The sequence below is a fragment of the Ipomoea triloba genome, chromosome 9 (genome assembly GCF_003576645.1).
Source record: "Ipomoea triloba cultivar NCNSP0323 chromosome 9, ASM357664v1".
NCBI lineage: Eukaryota > Viridiplantae > Streptophyta > Magnoliopsida > Solanales > Convolvulaceae > Ipomoea > Ipomoea triloba.
Genome location: NC_044924.1, coordinates 6,550,125 through 6,572,837, shown reverse-complemented (window position 1 = coordinate 6,572,837; position 22,713 = coordinate 6,550,125). Strand labels below are relative to the sequence as shown.

Genomic DNA, 22,713 nt, shown 5'->3' with positions numbered 1-22,713 from the left:
GTTGTCATATGTGCCGATGCGTAGAAGTTGGGAACATGAGTGTGGTGGCAATGGCTAACAAAGGACATCTACAATTCTTCATGTTATCCTATAACTTAGATAACTAAAATACTACAAACTATTGCCAAATTTTCATGTTATTAATTTTTTAATTTTACTTTAATTTTAACCCAATTTGTAAAAACATCATATAACAAGTTAGTATACTTCATAATGCTCTTAAATAAGTAAAGATTAAATACTTTGGAGGCAATACAAATTAAGTTAGTCAGATGGCGAACTTAGTAGTCACAACATTTTAAGTTAAATTTAGGGAGTGTATTCAATCATGACTTTTAAAGACTTTATTGTAAGAACTGCATGTTAGCTTTATTAGTTTGAGTTGGTCAACTATTGACAACATATCATTGTACTTTTTTTTGGTAACTAGGGTTACAAAATAAATTTTACACAAAACACATTCAATTAGCAGCTGTGTAATTTCTCCTAGATCAAAAATAAATACTTTCAGTTACAGCACAAACAACAACAAAAGGATTAAAGAATGCCAAAGACTTTTGGTCGAGCGGCATAGCTGTGACTTCTCAAACAAGAGGTCTCATGTTTGAATTCCAGTGTGATTTGTTGGTTTGTTACATAGTCAATAGTATTCAAAAAAGAAATTAAAATTTTTTTCTCGATTGGGGACTAACTTTTAATTATCTGGTTAGCTGCGGCCTGGGTGTATAAAGTTGTACCCTACACGAGGAAGAAATCGAGTATACTATAAGTAGTGGGGCCGTTTTGGAATTTTGATATCTCTCTTCTTATGATTAAACCGCGTCAGTCATCTTTGCATGTACCAGATCCTCTTTTTGACTATTTATTTCCATCTAAATCAACAAATCAAAATTGACTTCGTAATTATTGTGTACGAAATGAATCCTTTTTGTCACCAATAATATTCCTTACGTAATTTTCAATCCCCCATTCAAATAAAAATGGGAATTGAAGTCCTTAGAGCACGCAACCCATAAATTAAGTTTTTCTAAATAGATTTTTTAAGGCCAAACCAATTTTTTTTTATTGAGTATTTTAAAATTATTTTTAAATTTAAATTTGTGTGTTTAATAGTATTTTTAATGTAGTTTCTTAATATATAAATTTTATATACTAATACTAAACTTAATATTATGAAAAAAATTGAGTTAAAAATAACTCCAGTCAAGCATCGTTAATTGAATCAGACACATAAAATGAGACGGAGGGAGTATAATTATTAGATTAGTATCTCTAGCATAGTTTAATTAGTCAACCATCTCAAAATAAGTTCATAAATTTTGTTTTGCTAATAGCTGTGACTCTTAAGGGGAATGGTTTAAATCATACTAAGTACCAAAAATAAGAGATATAGATGACATTATGTACAAGCATTTGGAGGCCTATAGGTTAATCCACTAGTCTCTAGGCAGAAGCGATGAGACACCCTTAAATTTAGAGTTCAAACTTATATAATTATTAGATTTGCATGCAAGCATTTAAATTTAAATATTGTTGTCTTCAAATATATTAATAAATAATCCTTAACAAAAATTAAGTTATGACGAAACACTTAAACAATGCAGTGGGATTTGGGATTGTCTCCAACTTGAGGAATATAGCCAAGATAGAAGTCATCTAAGTTAGGAATGCAGAGACCATAGCTAACACAAAAAATAAATAATTAATTAAAATATTCTAACCGCTTAAAATATGCATTTCAGTAGTAGTTGTTGGCAAGATATATTTATATATGTTGGATTCATTTTAAAATTTATTTATTTTCCCCAAACTCTGAAAATTAGTTGAATCACCAATCCTAAAGGCCTCATATCCCGATCCAACAGAATATTTAAGAAGATGTAAATTAAGGTAATACACTGATCCTATTTGGGATCTGTCTATATTGGACATAACATCTACATTATTGTTGTTGAGTTTTGAATCTTGGTCTTTTCCTCTAAATACTGCTTATTAAACTAATAAGCTGTGCATACTTAAAATTTATTTATCTATTTATGTGCTTTCTTGTACTACATATTATTAATTATTATATGGAGACACACATCATATAAATATCCGACAAATATGCACATGTATGTGATGATGTAATATGGATAATCAATAAATGATTTATGTATGGTGGCCCTTCTTAATAATTGGTTATATATAGATTTGACCTGCCAATTATTTAATTCCTATTAAAATAAAATGATAATGAAATTTTGTAAAATATTAAAATATACCCAAAACAACTCATCAAATCGTGTTTTAAATTAAACCTTTATATGTGTGTTTGTTCAAATACGGCCCTGCTCTCCCGTACGATCTTGCAGATATATTAGAACTATAGGATGAGCTCAGATCAGATTGATAGAAATCGATGTACATGAGAAAAAACGCAATAGCAATTTTATAATTTTATCAACAATGTATATTTTGGTGGTACACTTATGAGTGCTCTGTGGTGCGTTACTTGATGCTTCCACCAAGTGGCTAAAAATCAATCAAAAAAGAAAAAATGTGGTGACATTTTTATAATTTTGTGCAGCATGTATATTTTGTTATATGACATTTTTATAATTTTGTGCAGCATGTATATTTTGTTATAAAAAATTACGAAATTCTCATCATGTATTTTCTCCTTCATTGATTTCCTCTCTTCTTCTTCTTCTTCTTCTTCTTCTTCATGACATTTTTATAATTTTGTGCAGCATGTATATTTTGTTATAAAAAATTACGAAATTCTCATCATGTATTTTCTCCTTCATTGATTTCCTCTCTTCTTCTTCTTCTTCTTCTTCTTCTTCATTTTTTTTTTTTAGTTCATCCTATGGTTTCAATGTGTTCATTCGTACAACCACACGGGAAAGTAGCATTGCACCAGAGCATCGACATATATATATATATATATATATATATATATATATATATATATTTATTTATTTATTTATATGATTAATTCATAAGCAATATAATAAATTGATTCATGAACTGCTAATAATATATTACGATATTTATCACAATATAAGAGGCATCATCAGAACTAATGTTGATTTTATTTCACTTTTGGTCCATTGACTATAGTTTAATTTTACTTTTGATCATTAATTTTGAGTTGCTCTTCTTTTTATAGTTGACTTTAAAAAATAGTTCACTCTTTATCTTAAATGCTCTCAAATATAGTAGGGTGAATTTTTTAAAATATAACTAGGCATGATTACAATTCGGTTTGAACCGAACACTTTACAGACTAAACCAGAACTATAACTAAAACCGTATGGGTGGTTTTGATTCCAATTTAGAATGAGTTCCCGCTCTGATTTCAGTGATTTGCATTCTAGTGGGATCAAACAGTACAGTTCCAATTCAAAACTACAGCTATTACTAAATGCTAGCTAGCGAAAGTCGGATTTTAGGGCATGCAAGATGGGCAATAGACAGGGCCTCAATTTTTAGAGGGTCTAATTTTTATTTTTGACCTAACTAATTAAGAAATATATATATATATATATATATATATATATATATATATATATATATATATATATATATATAAAGCTACAATTTTTTATTTTTTTTTTTGAAAACATAAAGCTACAATTAATCCTAACACATATAAGTTTTATCGGAAATCACTTCTCTCTCATAATAATTAGGACCTAATTAATTGAGCAAGGCAAAACCATTATGTTTTCCCAACGGCACAGATATGTCTCGAGCGCTGAATCTACAAAGATAACTTAAGTAAAACTAATATATATTACGTATCAGTTTTAAAGATTGAGTTTATACTTTTGGTGGGTCTCATTTATTTATAAAATACAGGGCCACCAAAATCTAAAAACCGGTCATGTATTGGCCAGAATTTTAAATTATTTTTTTTAACTACTACTAATAATACAACTCCAAAATTATTATTATTATTGCTGTGAAAAAAATGCCACATAGATACGGTGATTTTTGCTTATCTGGGTGTCAATTTTTGAAAAATCTGGGTGTCAATTATTTATATATATATTTCAAATATTTTTAATTTTGTAATCTAACTCTATTTTTGTGTGTAGTTTATTAGTGACTTATTTGACTTAAAAAAAAATGTTTAAAGAGTCAGAGAGTGTCCAACTGTCCAAGTATGGTCCGCGTTGAATCCACACATTACAAGTAGATAGAATTAGGTGATCGAAATTAGAGTTAAATAACAACCGAATCAAATACGACATATCTTAGCTAAAACGTAATTAAGGTGTCATTATTGTCGTTGCTGGAGCCTTGAGGAATCTTAATTATAACCTTGAGTTAATACCAGCCAAGGTCCCTCGAGTATAGTGGTTCCGCCATCTATGATCCTAAATTTTTAAATCAACCCTCCGTCATCCTCATTTTTTCGAATTTGACCTGCCCTAGTCCTTCCGTTAGTCTGCTCCATCTGAGCCGTGAAATGTGAGGGCAAATAAGACATTTTACCTTTTGTAATTGCTTATGTGTTTTAGTAGCCAATTCACGGATCATCGCTATCGGACTTCCACTGCTAAGTGGTGGCAGAAATTCCATTCCGGTCTCTCCTCCTTGCGCTAATCGTTCTCTGCCACTCTTAGTCGTGAAAATGGAGAGTGCCTGCGAAACAAAACCTTCTCCGACCGTGGCGAAGCTGAAGCCCATCGAAGCTCCTCCGGAGACCTTCCGATTTGAGCAAGTGCCGCAGTAAGTTTCAGATTTGAGCAAATTGAAATTGAGCCTGGTAGTGGGGTAGTTTCAGATTTGAGCGGTAACCTGCCCAGTAACCCCTTCAAAAATGCAATCGTGCTGGCGGCGGTAGTGCATGCGAACAGAAGGTTTGTCGTCGCCTCTTACTAGAGAGGGAAGCAGCGGCGGGAAGGATTGCGGCGGCGATTTCTTGCTGTAACTGTGCTTCACAACTCAGAATTCTTCCGGAAATGGTGGTAAAATAAGCTCGTGCTGTGGTGGGGATTGGTGGTCATCTTTTTCTTTGTCGGCGGAGTCGCCAAACTCAGGAGAAGGGTAGGAGGAGAAACAATCGGAGCCGATCTCAGAGCCGAGACTCTCCGTGCAAATTTCGAGGAATTTTCCGGTGAGAGAAGTGGCCGGTTTTTTAATCAAAGAAGTGGCATTTTCAAACTTTATGCAAAACCCATCAGAAGGCATCCATTATCACACAATCCAAACCCAATTCACAACCCCCAATCTTCAACCACAAGCAGAAATTTGAGAAATAAGCAAATAAAGAAAAGAGATTACCGGCGTATAAGCGTGGTATTATTTACATATAGTTCAACAGGAAGATAAAAGCTAAATAGTAAAGAAAATAATCCCAACAAATTTTAGAAAATTTCCAACCAATTGAAGGAATTAGAATCTGATATTTGTGGGCTTATAAAGAAGAATCGTATTCTGGGAAATTATTATTCTGTGTTCTGATTCTGTATTTACACGGAGATAGAAGGGAAACGTATGAATCTGGGAGACCAGAAAGAAGCAGAGATCGGAAGGTTTATGTGGTTTAGGGCAAAATGAGAAGCAGAAAGAAGCAGAGATCGGAGCAGAGGACCAGAAACGTATGGTCGGCGACGTGAGGACTAGGGCAAAATGTAAAATGTCTTATTTGCCCTCACATTTCACAGCTCAGACGGAGCAGACTAACAGAAGGACTAGAGCAGGTCAAATTCGAAAAAATGAGGATGACGGAGGGTTGATTTGAAAGTTTAGGACCATAGATGGCGGAACCACTATACTCGAGGGACCTTGGCTGGTATTAACTCTTATAACCTTTGTCATTAGTTTTCGGCCTTCGTTGACAATTTTGATCCCATGCATACAAAGGCGGATTAACGTGAAAGGAATAATACATCAAAAGCCTAGCTACCCACCTACATAATTTAATCCTTTAAGTTGAAGCATGTTTCCCATTATTTTCAATTTAGCTTTTATTAATATATACGATTAAAATATGATATCTCTCTTATTATTCAAAGATTGATTCAAAAATTAAACCTCCAGAATATAAGGTATATATCATATATGTACGTATAGTACCAAATGACGAGCCATTAGATAGCAATGCTCTATAAAATTATGGGTTTGATTTCTAACTTAATCTTCCACTTACCAAAGCATGAATCATATATATGGCACTTGACTGAACATGTGACATATTATTGAACAATTCATTATAATTTGACTTTAATTTGCTGGCCAACCAAAGTCTGGCTTTAATTGCTAACATAGCTAGTGTTTTTTACGTACACTAGAAGTTGTTGCTTATTCACACATGCAATAATTCATAAAACAATTTCTCTCTTCATAACCTCCTGCCTGGAGTTGGTGTGCATGGAAGCGATAATGATGGTTCAAAATTTTCAAGATAATTAGAGTTAATATCATCTAAGATCCTCCGAGTATATTGATTTTGCCAGATTTAGTATTAAACTTTCAAATTGACCATCTGTATTCCTTTGACTTTCAAATTGTAATCATCTGTGGTCCAAGTTACCTGTCTATGGTCCATCAACTATCGAATTTTAACAAGTCGTGGTCCTTCTAGAAGGGCTAGGGCTAATTAAATTTTAAAACTTGAAAGACTATGAGTGGTTACTTGGACCACAAATGGTAACAATTTGAAAGTTTATGATTAAACGTAACAAAATTACTACAATCGAAGGACTACGTATTACATACTCAGATAATTACTATCCATGCTATAAAAACAAAACAAAAGAGAGACAGAGAGAGAGACTAATGAGTGAAAGGATTAGTTTTTTTAAATTCTATATAATTAATTAGACCCCACCCACCCACAGACACCACATAATTTTCTTGGAATGGAAGCATGCTTCAATTCAATTAATATCTAATCTATCATATTTAATTTGTGTCTTTCTATTCAAAAAATTGGATGGAAACATGCATCTGATTTCGACCTCATCATCATGGATGACTTGCTTCTGAAAAAAGAATTTACTAATTAGCTTTGAAAATGTTGGAAAAGCGAAAACACTTTTGGGAAAAACATGTAATCTAACGTTGAATTTAGAAGGATTAATTATTGAGTGATACATATTGTTTTGGATGTATTTGAGAATTCCAAAAAGTGATGACCCAATTTGTACTCATCGTATCAAAATTTTCGCATCTAAAGATGATAATGATAGGTTGATACTCTACCAATAAAACGAATAAATATTACAGGTAAGACTTTGCGTAATGTCAAAACGATGTATTGATCGAAAAAAAAAAAAAACAAAAGTATTTGATATTGTTAATATTCTCTCGATCCGTTGCATAGAATCTTTTTAGTGCAGTTTACCACCTCTTCTATATAATTCGTGACGTTACACAAGAACAAAATTTACTTTGTATGCACTCTCAAATAGTAAATACAAGTTTTTTTGCCAATCACATTGTGCTCAAATGACATGTAGTAATTCACCTATATAAGAGATCATGAGATCCACTCTTAATGGAGGTGATATTGATTTGCTGCAATAATGGACCTATCCCGTCAGACATAAAACAGGATGGTTGGATGAGTCAATATTACATGGCTAACTCATCCAAAAATACTAGTTAAACAAGCCCAAGACCATTTTGACACTTTTAACTGATTAAACTATTAAATATAATTTATTATTAATGATAAGCATGTATCTTCCAAGTGAAGACCTTATACTCTAAAGACTTAAGTTCATGATATTTAAAAATAAATAAATAAATGAAAGTACACTATATAGCTGATCAACAGTAAAAACTAAAAAGCATAAAATATCTCTACTAGCCTGCACACAAAGTAATTGCATGCATGGCTACAATAACTAAATCATACTTATTCCAAAATTCCACCTACAAAATATATAAACTTGAAAAAGGCAGAGGATGAAAGGCCAGCCAGCCAGCAGCAACCATGTAAAGCTTGTAAAATGTTGTAAATTCCCTATCAATCAATCAATCATCTCATTTGCGCAAATCAATGATATTATGGCTGTTTGCTCCAAACAAATTGTATGCTGGGTTGTTGCCTGTTGTCCTAGGATTCTGTTCTCCATTACCCCAAACATGAAGATCTTCAAACAGCCTGTATGATGGGATGAAAGGCTTCGGTTCAGGAGAGGAGGGGCCCGTTGTGGCGCTGGGGCGGGGGCTGGCTTGTGCGTTCCCATTGAGGCCCGGGCTGGTGTTTCCCGTAGCTGGGAACGAGTTGGCGAAGGGTGTGGATGAGGTCGTGGCGGGTTGTGGGGTTGAGTACATGTAAAGTGGTGTGAATGATTGGTTTGATTGGCTGTAATAGCCTGGAGTTGGAGCCCAGGGGGGTGGTGTATAGGCAGAAGAGTTCTGAGGGAACTGACCATTGGATTGGGGCATCTGGTGGAACATAGACTGGGATTGGGATTGGAGCTGAAACTGAGGCTGAGCAAAAGTTTGCATTTGGGGTTGGGGTTGGGGCTGAGCCCAGGGAGCTATATAGCTGTTGAATGCCTGGCTATGATGTCCAGGATAAGAATGAGGGGTGTGTGGATTATTCCATGGATTGAAACAAGAAACCGGGGCCGTTTGGTTCATGGTTTGATCTGCAGAAGTGGGAACAGGCGTTTCGGGGGTGTCTGGGGGCATGCTTGACGCCAGGGTGATGCTCAACTGCTCGATTATCTCCTGCTCTTTTGTTGCCTTGGTAGGCTCGGGGGGATCAATAACAATCAATGCACTCATGGATGGATCTGAGGGCTCTCCCTCGCCTTCTCGGGGAGCTGCAGGGCGAGTTTTCGAGCGTCTGAAGTTGCAACAAATAAAAGTTGAGGATGAGGGAGTAAGGGGCACACAAAAGAGCAAAAAGATTGGTTTAGTACCTTTGAATCAGCTCTGCACAGTCCTCTTTCTTGCCATCTTCCTCTTCATCATCCAAATGACTTGCACTCACTGGCACAAGGGACTTAGCATCTGCCTCGGTATCGGATGTCGTGTCAGCTCTCCCGCCTTCACGAGTAACAGACGTGTCAACTCTCACGATTTCACGAGTATCAGATTTGTCAGCTCTCCCGCCTTCACGAGTACCAGACGTGTCAACTCTCACGACTTCACGAGTATCAGATTTGTCAGCTCTCCCGCCTTCACGAGTACCAGACGTGTCAACTCTCACGTCTTCACGAGTGCCAGACGTGTCAACTCTCACGCCTTCACGAGTGCCAGACGTGTCAACTCTCACGCCTTCACGAGTGCCAGACGTGTCAACTCTCCCGCCTTCACGAGTACCAGATGTATCAGCTCTCCCGCCTTCACGAGTATCAGACCTATCAGCTCTCCCGCCTTCACGAGTACCAGATGTGCCAGCTCTCCCGCCTTCACGAGACTCAGTCGTGGGATGCTTGATATCCTCGACAGGATTTGGTAAGGTAGTACCAGACGCTATGGCATCGTGCTTTGCAAGCACACTTTGCAGGATATCATTCAAATAAAGGCCCTGTTCCAGAAGGCCATTGTCCCTGACAGAACAAACATCAAGCAAAAAACCAGTTTTGGGGAGGCATTGATACAATGACACAAGAAAAACACAGAACCAACAGCATTTGAACTACTAGGAAACAACCTTACCTGGTTGCGGTTAACATATCAATCAGTTTCTTCTGATTGGCACGACAACGCTCAACAAGATCCACAATAACTTCATCTTTTACAGCCTAAAAAATAAGGAAAAATCAGGATTTCGATCTACTGGCAATATGCACTAGGTTAGAGGCGAGACAAGGAGTGAACGAACATACAGAACGATCGCCTGGGTTCACAGCTTGCAGCATTTCAGCTAAAAGATCAACAATACCCCCCATAGAACTTATGGCTGAAAAACTGTGAATCCAAGAAAATGAGTGGAAAATACACGGCAAAGTGAATCAAAGAACATAAACACATACACCTCCAAGACTAACTAACATTCACCTTAACTTCTCCATCTCAGACACCATGTTGCCATCATGTCTAGTCGAAGAATTACTTGGCATTCCATACTCTATCCGGGGCGGGCTTTGTACAAGATGAGACACCGGTGGAGTGAAAATTGGAGCTGTATCATATGAACGTGGCGGAAATCCTACACCAGCAAGCTGCAACAAGTTCGAATAACAATAATGCAAGAACGAGAATCATTATCCCCAAATGGTTTCTTACACTCTTTTCTGCCAAATAGTACTTATCAACAACATAGATTTCTAATTAGAAAATCAAGAACCGAAAGCATACCTTCAGTTCTTGATACGCCCAATAGTACTGAGGATATTTTCCTCCCGGGCCACCAAACGCCTCTTGCCAAGAGTCTATCAGTACTAGGATTTTGTCTCTAACGTGTGTATCCATCTGCAAATCCAACAAAGACAGCAAAATGAAACACAGAAATGCATTTCTGAAAAAAAAAATATTGAATTAATTTCAAACACAGATCTTAAAGAGCATTGAAATGACACTTGCCGTCTTCTTTACAATTTTGACCATCTCTGTTAATATACTTCTTTCAGCAATATGAACGTGCACAACATTAGAACAGTTTTTCACCATCGTCTCCAGAAGCTAAAAGAAAGGTAAAGCCGAATGTCAATAAACCACGAACGATACTTATAGCAACTAAATTTGTACTTAAATCCAGCATATTTCTACATGAATCCATACATTTTTAAAAGCATATTACAATCAAACTAAACGAGAATAATACCGTTAAAGAAAGTAGCTGCACTTTAGGATTCTTGTTCTGCAGCCTTTTCTTCACAGATTTGAGAACATCTTTCGCCACCCTGAAAAGTGTAGCACAGTGAGAGCACAACTTATGCCATTCTCATAGAAAACCCAATCAGTTATCAGCTAATTGCCAAACAAATGCAAATAATGACAAGAAATACGGTTTGAAGCAACTTAATAATGATCTAAATAATAAGATAGAAAAACAGCAAAATTGAGTTTACTTCTTTCCAAAAACACTTGAGAAGAATCATTTCTTCAAAGCACTACACAAATTATAAGCCAATAGTGGACTGCAAAAAGGTTGCCACCCAATAAAAATTTAGGAAAATAAAAGAAATCAGGGAAAATTAGGCATTCATATATGAACCTGTTCCGTTTATTCTCATCTGCAGCCCAGCTTCAACAGAGAAGCTATGAGAATCTCTGGTTTTCAAAAACCAAAATCATAACTGTAAAAAGAAATTACCTCTCTTATTGAGACCAGTTAAAGGTCAAAACTTTAATGATCTTCTAGATATATCAGAAATCATAATCATACAAACAAAGACCACCTTAGCTTAAAAATACAAAATAAAACCAAGAGATATAAACAGAAACCTCTTTTTCCATTCTATGTGCAAAATCAACAATCATAATTAGAAATCACACACAAAAATTATTAATTTCCAAAGAACTATTCTTACCCACAAAAGACGAAATTCTCTAGATCCTAGCTTTAAGTTATGATAATGAAATAGTAAATCAGGATAATTTAATGATCTAGTGCTTGGTGTAATCTCCGAGTTACCAAACTAAATCATGTGTTCTTAATCACTATATTTATATACATTATGGGCTCCCGGGCCCACAGAACTATTCTTGCTTACAGCCATGAGGAGGAAAAAAAAAAAAAAAAGAACAGGAAAGAATAGAGAGCTGAAAATACCAACGATTGGAATTGATGATGTCGCAGATATCAATGTTCATAGGCCAGTCAGGGCCTGTCAAGAACTCACTCGTGGCCTTCTCCACTCGAACCACCACCGAAGATGATGTCGAATACCATGAAGAAGCAGGCGCCATAGCCAATGAAGATATCATCTTTCTTTTCTTTTCTTTTCTTTTCTTTTTTTCCAGATTCTATGTTTCCTGAGAAAAAATCACTGTTCTTGCGTGGAATAAGAAAGAAAAGCAGAAAATAATCTCTGGGTCTTGCGATTCTGAGTTTCACAGGAAAACACAAGGAAAAAAAAAAAAGGCTCTTTGTTCCCGAGAAACGCTACGAAAGTTTCTCGTTTGGGCCCTTCTGTTACTCTTGCGCTTGGCTCTAAGCGTTTTCTCGGTCTCTTCTCTCGCGTTTCATTTCTTTGCTTTTTCCAATTCTCGTTGTTATATTTCCTCTCCAGGAATTTCGTTTTCGCTATGTGTTCTAGTGTCATCAACTCCCGCGAACATCTCCATTCACGCGCGCTGCTTAATACACGCTCCTCGTCACAGTTACTGTGCATCATTTTTCTCCTCCTAAAATCTTTCTCCTTTGGTAATAATGGCCGATAATAAATCTCCCTCTTTCTTTTTATTTTTCTAATAATAAATAATTATCCCAATTTAGTATTTTAAAATTACGTTCCATACAATAATGAATTCCAATAATAAATCATTTGAGATATCTATCATTTTATGAAGGGAAAATGGCACTTTTTCCCCCTATGTTATGTGCATATAGCACTTTTCCCCCCTGTGTTATTAAAATGACAGTTTTTCCCCCTGAAATGTTAAATTGACATTTTTACCCTTAAAAATAATTATTTCATTTATTTTTCTTCTCTAACAAATTCTTATGTATGGATGATCACGATTCGGTTCGAACCTAACCAAACACTGTATCAATCATACCGAAATAGTATGAACGGTTCTGGTTACGATTTAGAACCAAAAAATAAAATTAAATAATTGTTGAACCGCGAACCGGAACTGAACCGCAATCATATATAGTGAAAATAATCAAACACTTATTTTGATAAATCGGTACGGTTCGATTTCAATTTCAATTTTGAACCGCCAATCAAAAATTATTTATTTATTTATTTTTATAATTTTATTTCTTATTTAAAAATAGTCTTAATTTAACAATTATTTTATTTTATTTTTTCGGGTTTAGGGAATTGTAACCGTAACCGTCCATACTATTTAAGTTCAATTGCTATGGTGTTTGATTAGGTTCATATCGAACCGTAATCTTCCATACATATTAGTAATATAAATGGTTGGAGAATAAAAATAAATCAAATAGTTATTTTAAGGGCAAAAATGTCAATTTAACATTTCAGGGGGAAAAACAACCACTTTTAAAATAACTGAGGGGGAAAAACAATCACTTTAATAACTCATGGGGAAAAAGTGCTATATGCACGTAACTTAGGGGGAAAAAGTGTCATTTTCCCTTTTATGAATCATTAATTACACGTAACTCATAACTTACATTGTAATGTGAACCACTAATATATATGTTCATTTTTAGTATACTCAATGTTCATTTTTAGTGTATTATAAATTTATTTATAAATATTTTAAAAATAAATTTATAATACATTAAAATTAATTTTCAGTATAGTAGAAATGAACATTTATAAATGATTCACCTTACACTATAAATCATGGTCTACAATATGTGTTTTACCGAAATTTTGAATTAGTTAATTCATCCAAGTCAATGTAACGAGAATTTATGCACTAATTAAATTAAAAGAACAATTCAATAAATTAATAAGCCTTTTTCCATCTAATTTTTCAGATGTTTACTAGCATTAATGTTGGATTATAAATTAAAATCGCACAATTATAGTTAATCATCTCCCATTCACATCTACATAATTAAAAATGTTTTTTTTTCTAATTCATATTTTCGCATTCTCTTTGTTGCATTGCCGAGGCGCCGAGCGTGGCGGCAATGGAAGAGAGCTGCGAGTGGCATTAATCTTCTGAAATTTATTCTATTTTCAATTTTTTTTAAAGGAAAAAGAAAATATGTTTTTCGAGGCGGCATTTTACTGGCGGGAATTTTGTCAACAAAATAACAAATATTCCTAAGAAATGCGGTCAAACAACACCGCCTATGTAACATACAAATACGATGACATAATTTCATATATTTAATTATTTAATTTATTAATATATAATTATTAAAGTTAAGTAATAAATGAATACTAAATGACGGTTTAGATTAATAGTGTGATTCTCATTTTCCACTTGTGTTTAATATGACTACTCACGTCTAATTTTCTAATATTATTTTCTTGAGAATGAATATTATTCAATATTTATTGTATATGAGAAATATATAGAATCCTAAAAGACGCAACAACCTATATGGAATAAATCCATTCCAAATAAGGTCGTCACCTCTTGCAGTTTGGTCGCGCTCCAGGTGATAGCGCCCCCGGCAAAAGCTTTGTGCCCCAAATAGGTCTACCAAGCGAAAGTGGCTGAAGCTTTGGGCATTAGGGAAGCCCTCAAATGGCTGAATTCCATTAAGACCGACAAGGTGCAAATTGAATCATGCTTTACTTGTTGAGGGAATTAAAAATGGTGACTCTTGTACCTCCTTTGACCTAATCCTAAATGACTTTAGAGCTAATAGCTTTTGTAGTGTTAGCTTTGTATTTGCTAAACAGTTCGCGAATGAAGTAGTCCATCTCCTTGTGAGAGACGCTTTACTCTTGTCTACCATAAGGAATGGAGATCATCCCCCTCCTTTTCTCCTTCCTTTATGATCTTTTTTAATATATGTTTGGTTTTCGTTTTCAAAAAAAATAAATACAATTTACAAATTGAGCTAAAAGATCAGATTTTGATAAAATCACATTAAAACTTTAAATTTTTAATATTATTCCATAAATTATTAAAATTTAAAAATGTTAAATTGTAAAAATAGTCATTATATATGAATTTGATCACACATTGAGATTAATCATGTTTGTGTCCCATAAAAGGATTCCAAACTTTTGATTTAATTGAAAGAGACCTATATCATCTAATTCACACCTTATGATAAATTCTAGTCATTATTGAATTTTACATACATACNCTCAGTCGTGGGATGCTTGATATCCTCGACAGGATTTGGTAAGGTAGTACCAGACGCTATGGCATCGTGCTTTGCAAGCACACTTTGCAGGATATCATTCAAATAAAGGCCCTGTTCCAGAAGGCCATTGTCCCTGACAGAACAAACATCAAGCAAAAAACCAGTTTTGGGGAGGCATTGATACAATGACACAAGAAAAACACAGAACCAACAGCATTTGAACTACTAGGAAACAACCTTACCTGGTTGCGGTTAACATATCAATCAGTTTCTTCTGATTGGCACGACAACGCTCAACAAGATCCACAATAACTTCATCTTTTACAGCCTAAAAAATAAGGAAAAATCAGGATTTCGATCTACTGGCAATATGCACTAGGTTAGAGGCGAGACAAGGAGTGAACGAACATACAGAACGATCGCCTGGGTTCACAGCTTGCAGCATTTCAGCTAAAAGATCAACAATACCCCCCATAGAACTTATGGCTGAAAAACTGTGAATCCAAGAAAATGAGTGGAAAATACACGGCAAAGTGAATCAAAGAACATAAACACATACACCTCCAAGACTAACTAACATTCACCTTAACTTCTCCATCTCAGACACCATGTTGCCATCATGTCTAGTCGAAGAATTACTTGGCATTCCATACTCTATCCGGGGCGGGCTTTGTACAAGATGAGACACCGGTGGAGTGAAAATTGGAGCTGTATCATATGAACGTGGCGGAAATCCTACACCAGCAAGCTGCAACAAGTTCGAATAACAATAATGCAAGAACGAGAATCATTATCCCCAAATGGTTTCTTACACTCTTTTCTGCCAAATAGTACTTATCAACAACATAGATTTCTAATTAGAAAATCAAGAACCGAAAGCATACCTTCAGTTCTTGATACGCCCAATAGTACTGAGGATATTTTCCTCCCGGGCCACCAAACGCCTCTTGCCAAGAGTCTATCAGTACTAGGATTTTGTCTCTAACGTGTGTATCCATCTGCAAATCCAACAAAGACAGCAAAATGAAACACAGAAATGCATTTCTGAAAAAAAAAATATTGAATTAATTTCAAACACAGATCTTAAAGAGCATTGAAATGACACTTGCCGTCTTCTTTACAATTTTGACCATCTCTGTTAATATACTTCTTTCAGCAATATGAACGTGCACAACATTAGAACAGTTTTTCACCATCGTCTCCAGAAGCTAAAAGAAAGGTAAAGCCGAATGTCAATAAACCACGAACGATACTTATAGCAACTAAATTTGTACTTAAATCCAGCATATTTCTACATGAATCCATACATTTTTAAAAGCATATTACAATCAAACTAAACGAGAATAATACCGTTAAAGAAAGTAGCTGCACTTTAGGATTCTTGTTCTGCAGCCTTTTCTTCACAGATTTGAGAACATCTTTCGCCACCCTGAAAAGTGTAGCACAGTGAGAGCACAACTTATGCCATTCTCATAGAAAACCCAATCAGTTATCAGCTAATTGCCAAACAAATGCAAATAATGACAAGAAATACGGTTTGAAGCAACTTAATAATGATCTAAATAATAAGATAGAAAAACAGCAAAATTGAGTTTACTTCTTTCCAAAAACACTTGAGAAGAATCATTTCTTCAAAGCACTACACAAATTATAAGCCAATAGTGGACTGCAAAAAGGTTGCCACCCAATAAAAATTTAGGAAAATAAAAGAAATCAGGGAAAATTAGGCATTCATATATGAACCTGTTCCGTTTATTCTCATCTGCAGCCCAGCTTCAACAGAGAAGCTATGAGAATCTCTGGTTTTCAAAAACCAAAATCATAACTGTAAAAAGAAATTACCTCTCTTATTGAGACCAGTTAAAGGTCAAAACTTTAATGATCTTCTAGATATATCAGAAATCATAATCATACAAACAAAGACCACCTTAGCTTAAAAATACAAAATAAAACCAAGAGATATAAACAGAAACCTCTTTTTCCATTCTATGTGCAAAATCAACAATCATAATTAGAAATCACACACAAAAATTATTAATTTCCAAAGAACTATTCTTACCCACAAAAGACGAAATTCTCTAGATCCTAGCTTTAAGTTATGATAATGAAATAGTAAATCAGGATAATTTAATGATCTAGTGCTTGGTGTAATCTCCGAGTTACCAAACTAAATCATGTGTTCTTAATCACTATATTTATATACATTATGGGCTCCCGGGCCCACAGAACTATTCTTGCTTACAGCCATGAGGAGGAAAAAAAAAAAAAAAAGAACAGGAAAGAATAGAGAGCTGAAAATACCAACGATTGGAATTGATGATGTCGCAGATATCAATGTTCATAGGCCAGTCAGGGCCTGTCAAGAACTCACTCGTGGCCTTCTCCACTCGAACCACCACCGAAGATGATGTCGAATACCATGAAGAAGCAGGCGCCATAGCCAATGAAGATATCATCTTTCTTTTCTTTTCTTTTCTTTTCTTTTTTTCCAGATTCTATGTTTCCTGAGAAAAAATCACTGTTCTTGCGTGGAATAAGAAAGAAAAGCAGAAAATAATCTCTGGGTCTTGCGATTCTGAGTTTCACAGGAAAACACAAGGAAAAAAAAAAAAGGCTCTTTGTTCCCGAGAAACGCTACGAAAGTTTCTCGTTTGGGCCCTTCTGTTACTCTTGCGCTTGGCTCTAAGCGTTTTCTCGGTCTCTTCTCTCGCGTTTCATTTCTTTGCTTTTTCCAATTCTCGTTGTTATATTTCCTCTCCAGGAATTTCGTTTTCGCTATGTGTTCTAGTGTCATCAACTCCCGCGAACATCTCCATTCACGCGCGCTGCTTAATACACGCTCCTCGTCACAGTTACTGTGCATCATTTTTCTCCTCCTAAAATCTTTCTCCTTTGGTAATAATGGCCGATAATAAATCTCCCTCTTTCTTTTTATTTTTCTAATAATAAATAATTATCCCAATTTAGTATTTTAAAATTACGTTCCATACAATAATGAATTCCAATAATAAATCATTTGAGATATCTATCATTTTATGAAGGGAAAATGGCACTTTTTCCCCCTATGTTATGTGCATATAGCACTTTTCCCCCCTGTGTTATTAAAATGACAGTTTTTCCCCCTGAAATGTTAAATTGACATTTTTACCCTTAAAAATAATTATTTCATTTATTTTTCTTCTCTAACAAATTCTTATGTATGGATGATCACGATTCGGTTCGAACCTAACCAAACACTGTATCAATCATACCGAAATAGTATGAACGGTTCTGGTTACGATTTAGAACCAAAAAATAAAATTAAATAATTGTTGAACCGCGAACCGGAACTGAACCGCAATCATATATAGTGAAAATAATCAAACACTTATTTTGATAAATCGGTACGGTTCGATTTCAATTTCAATTTTGAACCGCCAATCAAAAATTATTTATTTATTTATTTTTATAATTTTATTTCTTATTTAAAAATAGTCTTAATTTAACAATTATTTTATTTTATTTTTTCGGGTTTAGGGAATTGTAACCGTAACCGTCCATACTATTTAAGTTCAATTGCTATGGTGTTTGATTAGGTTCATATCGAACCGTAATCTTCCATACATATTAGTAATATAAATGGTTGGAGAATAAAAATAAATCAAATAGTTATTTTAAGGGCAAAAATGTCAATTTAACATTTCAGGGGGAAAAACAACCACTTTTAAAATAACTGAGGGGGAAAAACAATCACTTTAATAACTCATGGGGAAAAAGTGCTATATGCACGTAACTTAGGGGGAAAAAGTGTCATTTTCCCTTTTATGAATCATTAATTACACGTAACTCATAACTTACATTGTAATGTGAACCACTAATATATATGTTCATTTTTAGTATACTCAATGTTCATTTTTAGTGTATTATAAATTTATTTATAAATATTTTAAAAATAAATTTATAATACATTAAAATTAATTTTCAGTATAGTAGAAATGAACATTTATAAATGATTCACCTTACACTATAAATCATGGTCTACAATATGTGTTTTACCGAAATTTTGAATTAGTTAATTCATCCAAGTCAATGTAACGAGAATTTATGCACTAATTAAATTAAAAGAACAATTCAATAAATTAATAAGCCTTTTTCCATCTAATTTTTCAGATGTTTACTAGCATTAATGTTGGATTATAAATTAAAATCGCACAATTATAGTTAATCATCTCCCATTCACATCTACATAATTAAAAATGTTTTTTTTTCTAATTCATATTTTCGCATTCTCTTTGTTGCATTGCCGAGGCGCCGAGCGTGGCGGCAATGGAAGAGAGCTGCGAGTGGCATTAATCTTCTGAAATTTATTCTATTTTCAATTTTTTTTAAAGGAAAAAGAAAATATGTTTTTCGAGGCGGCATTTTACTGGCGGGAATTTTGTCAACAAAATAACAAATATTCCTAAGAAATGCGGTCAAACAACACCGCCTATGTAACATACAAATACGATGACATAATTTCATATATTTAATTATTTAATTTATTAATATATAATTATTAAAGTTAAGTAATAAATGAATACTAAATGACGGTTTAGATTAATAGTGTGATTCTCATTTTCCACTTGTGTTTAATATGACTACTCACGTCTAATTTTCTAATATTATTTTCTTGAGAATGAATATTATTCAATATTTATTGTATATGAGAAATATATAGAATCCTAAAAGACGCAACAACCTATATGGAATAAATCCATTCCAAATAAGGTCGTCACCTCTTGCAGTTTGGTCGCGCTCCAGGTGATAGCGCCCCCGGCAAAAGCTTTGTGCCCCAAATAGGTCTACCAAGCGAAAGTGGCTGAAGCTTTGGGCATTAGGGAAGCCCTCAAATGGCTGAATTCCATTAAGACCGACAAGGTGCAAATTGAATCATGCTTTACTTGTTGAGGGAATTAAAAATGGTGACTCTTGTACCTCCTTTGACCTAATCCTAAATGACTTTAGAGCTAATAGCTTTTGTAGTGTTAGCTTTGTATTTGCTAAACAGTTCGCGAATGAAGTAGTCCATCTCCTTGTGAGAGACGCTTTACTCTTGTCTACCATAAGGAATGGAGATCATCCCCCTCCTTTTCTCCTTCCTTTATGATCTTTTTTAATATATGTTTGGTTTTCGTTTTCAAAAAAAATAAATACAATTTACAAATTGAGCTAAAAGATCAGATTTTGATAAAATCACATTAAAACTTTAAATTTTTAATATTATTCCATAAATTATTAAAATTTAAAAATGTTAAATTGTAAAAATAGTCATTATATATGAATTTGATCACACATTGAGATTAATCATGTTTGTGTCCCATAAAAGGATTCCAAACTTTTGATTTAATTGAAAGAGACCTATATCATCTAATTCACACCTTATGATAAATTCTAGTCATTATTGAATTTTACATACATACATACATACATATATATATATATATATATATATATATATATATATATATATATATATATATATATATATATATATTATCACTTTAGTTTTGAGATGTTAACACACTGACATTTTTATTTTTAGATGATGTCATTTTGACCGAATAGCTATTTCATAATCCTAATTAAAAAAATAACCTGAATCACGTACCATCTAAAAAAAATTGTTAATATCACGTACCATCTAATATATCTACAAAATAACCTGAATCATCATTCACGCATGAGTGTTGTTATTATTTTTTTTTCTCTTTAATTATAGCCATTTCAATAAAGACTTCTGATCGTATACATACATGAGTATATTATAAATGCTGCTCATTTTCAACCCTTATTGTCAATTTTCCATCACTAACATATATTAATATAATGCCTTCAAGCCAATAATGGCCTACCAAAGAAAAGAGGCAACTCAATATCTTCATAATTGAAATGGTAAATTTACAAGGTCTACCATAATAATAAATGCATCATTATTATTTTTCTTTTTTCCAAATTGCATCCAAACTCCACAACTTAGATTAGAAATATAGAATAAAATTTTGGTGTGATTGAGAGGAAGAGAAAGTATAATTTTATAATAGACAAAGGGTTTAGGGTTTAGGTGAACAACAAAAGTGCATACAGTAAAACTTGAATGATCCCATATCCCATATCAGGAGAGTTGAATCCAGTATTTAGTCAAAATTTATAATTTGTCTGAATTAAATTATATCTTTAAACATGATATTTAGTAGTTGTTTTTTGAATTTATCCCAACGAACGTTCCGTGTTCATCCAGAATTGTTATTTAAATGTATGAATATTAAACATTTGATGATGCATGCAAGATTATCAAAAAGAAAAGCATAGAAACATACATAGATGGTAAACCACAAATAATCAAATAAAATTTGATTAAACATCACGATTAACAAGAGATTATTCACATATACATCTGTGATATGTGTGACCTTAGTCCTCACCCGACCTGTCCTGGTTAATTTCCTCAAGAATTACAACCAAGGCCACTATAAAGGCATAATCAACGTTGGGATAAACCGTCACCCCGAAATGTTCTTTCCCCAGAAATACGCTCCCTGCCGTGTGCTTCTTGTGCATCTGGGCAACAATGGTCGACGAGTCTCCCGCGTATATCACGCACGACCGTTCCAGCCAGCTCCCCTTTATGTGGAAATCGCACACCTCTCCTTTCGTGTTGCCCGCCAGGAACACATCCAGCTTCGTCTTCAGTTGAAACAGCGATGATTTCTTCACGCTGAAGAGCAGATCTTTCGGATCTGTGCTTTCTCCCCTGAACGCTTGCCATCTCCTGTGAGCTGTCAATATCTGATCGAACACAAAACATTAATTACATTCTGAAAACGAACAGATAGGTACAGATAGTTCAGTTGATTCCTGAGTGACAGATCAGAATCTGGAACAGGATTGAGCCCTATAGGCACCAGTCCTCTGATAGGGTTAGGGATTTCGTGTTTTGTGGACCAGATATAAGTAATACCTTTTGTTGGAAAGTGACGATGGGGGTGTCGTTGGTGTCGACCAAGATGCGGCGATCACGGATGCTTAAGAGTTTGCTTTTTATCTTGAACATGACGGTGCCGTTGATGTCGAGGACTTCGAACTTGCCTTCCTGGAGAGTCATGACTTTCCTCACCACCGCCAAATCCACCGGGTAGGGAACGATGAACTGTGGGCTGATCACCGGCGGGACCGGCACCGGCTGAGGTGGGTAGGAGGTGGATTCTCCGTCCATCATCATTTTGTGAAGATCGAAAGAAAGAGAGAGCTGAATTGAATTAGGGTTGGGAATGATAGATATTGCGCCAATCCTTTTTGGGAATTTATAATTCCCTGGATCGGATCGGATCGGAGAATAAATAAGAAACAAGGGGGGTGGGGTGGGATGATTATTAAACGTTGTTAACCGCGTTGATTGGCAGGCAGGAACCGGCGAATTGTAAACTAGAAAATGGGTTTATTTATACTATTCTTGCATCGTATTTGTCGTCAAAATTGAACAATTCTCGGAATGATAGTGATCATTGGCCAAGCATGCCTAACAATAATCTGAGTGGTTTGTATCTAAACTTATTCATTGAGTTGAATTACTCTTTTATCTAATATTCTCATATCTCTCTTACGGGAGACATATTTCGTCGTACTTTCCTAGTACTTACGACGTTCATTCATTCATAACATGCGCAAGTGCGGAGTTATGTTACCACCACCTCCCGTATAAAAGGAAGGGTTTGATGCCACTGGATGGCCTTCTAATATATTTTTATTAAATGAACTCAAAATATATATTAAAGATCAAATTCATTAAATAAAAAAATAAATCAAATAATTAAATTAATCATTTTCTTTATTATCTTATTTCTTTTATCAAGATTTTAATTATGAAGGGTTCAAGA

The 22,713-nt window shown here is 34.4% G+C and overlaps 3 protein-coding genes across 4 annotated transcripts; all 3 read right to left on the bottom strand.

Moving 5' to 3' along the window:
* Nucleotides 1-7,637: 7,637 nt before the first annotated feature.
* LOC116028779 (TOM1-like protein 6) lies at nucleotides 7,638-12,112 on the bottom strand. 2 transcript variants are annotated; one of them, XM_031270597.1, is made up of 10 exons: nucleotides 11,678-12,112; nucleotides 11,120-11,201; nucleotides 10,727-10,805; nucleotides 10,486-10,584; nucleotides 10,261-10,374; nucleotides 9,961-10,124; nucleotides 9,789-9,870; nucleotides 9,619-9,704; nucleotides 8,877-9,509; nucleotides 7,638-8,800 (listed from the first exon to the last, which is right to left on the bottom strand). In XM_031270597.1, the coding sequence occupies exons 4-10, from the start codon at nucleotides 10,570-10,572 to the stop codon at nucleotides 7,987-7,989; spliced, it is 1,980 nt and encodes a 659-aa protein (XP_031126457.1). In that variant the 5' UTR covers nucleotides 10,573-10,584; nucleotides 10,727-10,805; nucleotides 11,120-11,201; nucleotides 11,678-12,112; the 3' UTR covers nucleotides 7,638-7,986. The 2 variants fall into 2 exon arrangements, with proteins under 2 accessions (XP_031126457.1, XP_031126456.1); XM_031270596.1 differs by lacking the exon at nucleotides 11,120-11,201.
* A 2,676-nt stretch (nucleotides 12,113-14,788) lies between these two features.
* Nucleotides 14,789-17,554, bottom strand: LOC116029211 (TOM1-like protein 6). Its single transcript, XM_031271120.1, has 8 exons — nucleotides 17,120-17,554; nucleotides 16,169-16,247; nucleotides 15,928-16,026; nucleotides 15,703-15,816; nucleotides 15,403-15,566; nucleotides 15,231-15,312; nucleotides 15,061-15,146; nucleotides 14,789-14,951 (listed from the first exon to the last, which is right to left on the bottom strand). The coding sequence occupies exons 1-8, from the start codon at nucleotides 17,272-17,274 to the stop codon at nucleotides 14,789-14,791; spliced, it is 942 nt and encodes a 313-aa protein (XP_031126980.1). The 5' UTR covers nucleotides 17,275-17,554.
* Nucleotides 17,555-21,157: 3,603 nt separating this feature from the next.
* On the bottom strand, nucleotides 21,158-22,263 carry LOC116028969 (protein LURP-one-related 10-like). The gene is made up of 2 exons (XM_031270828.1): nucleotides 21,798-22,263; nucleotides 21,158-21,625 (listed from the first exon to the last, which is right to left on the bottom strand). Exons 1-2 carry the CDS (start codon nucleotides 22,056-22,058, stop codon nucleotides 21,251-21,253), a joined length of 636 nt encoding a protein of 211 aa, XP_031126688.1. The 5' UTR covers nucleotides 22,059-22,263; the 3' UTR covers nucleotides 21,158-21,250.
* Nucleotides 22,264-22,713: the final 450 nt, after the last annotated feature.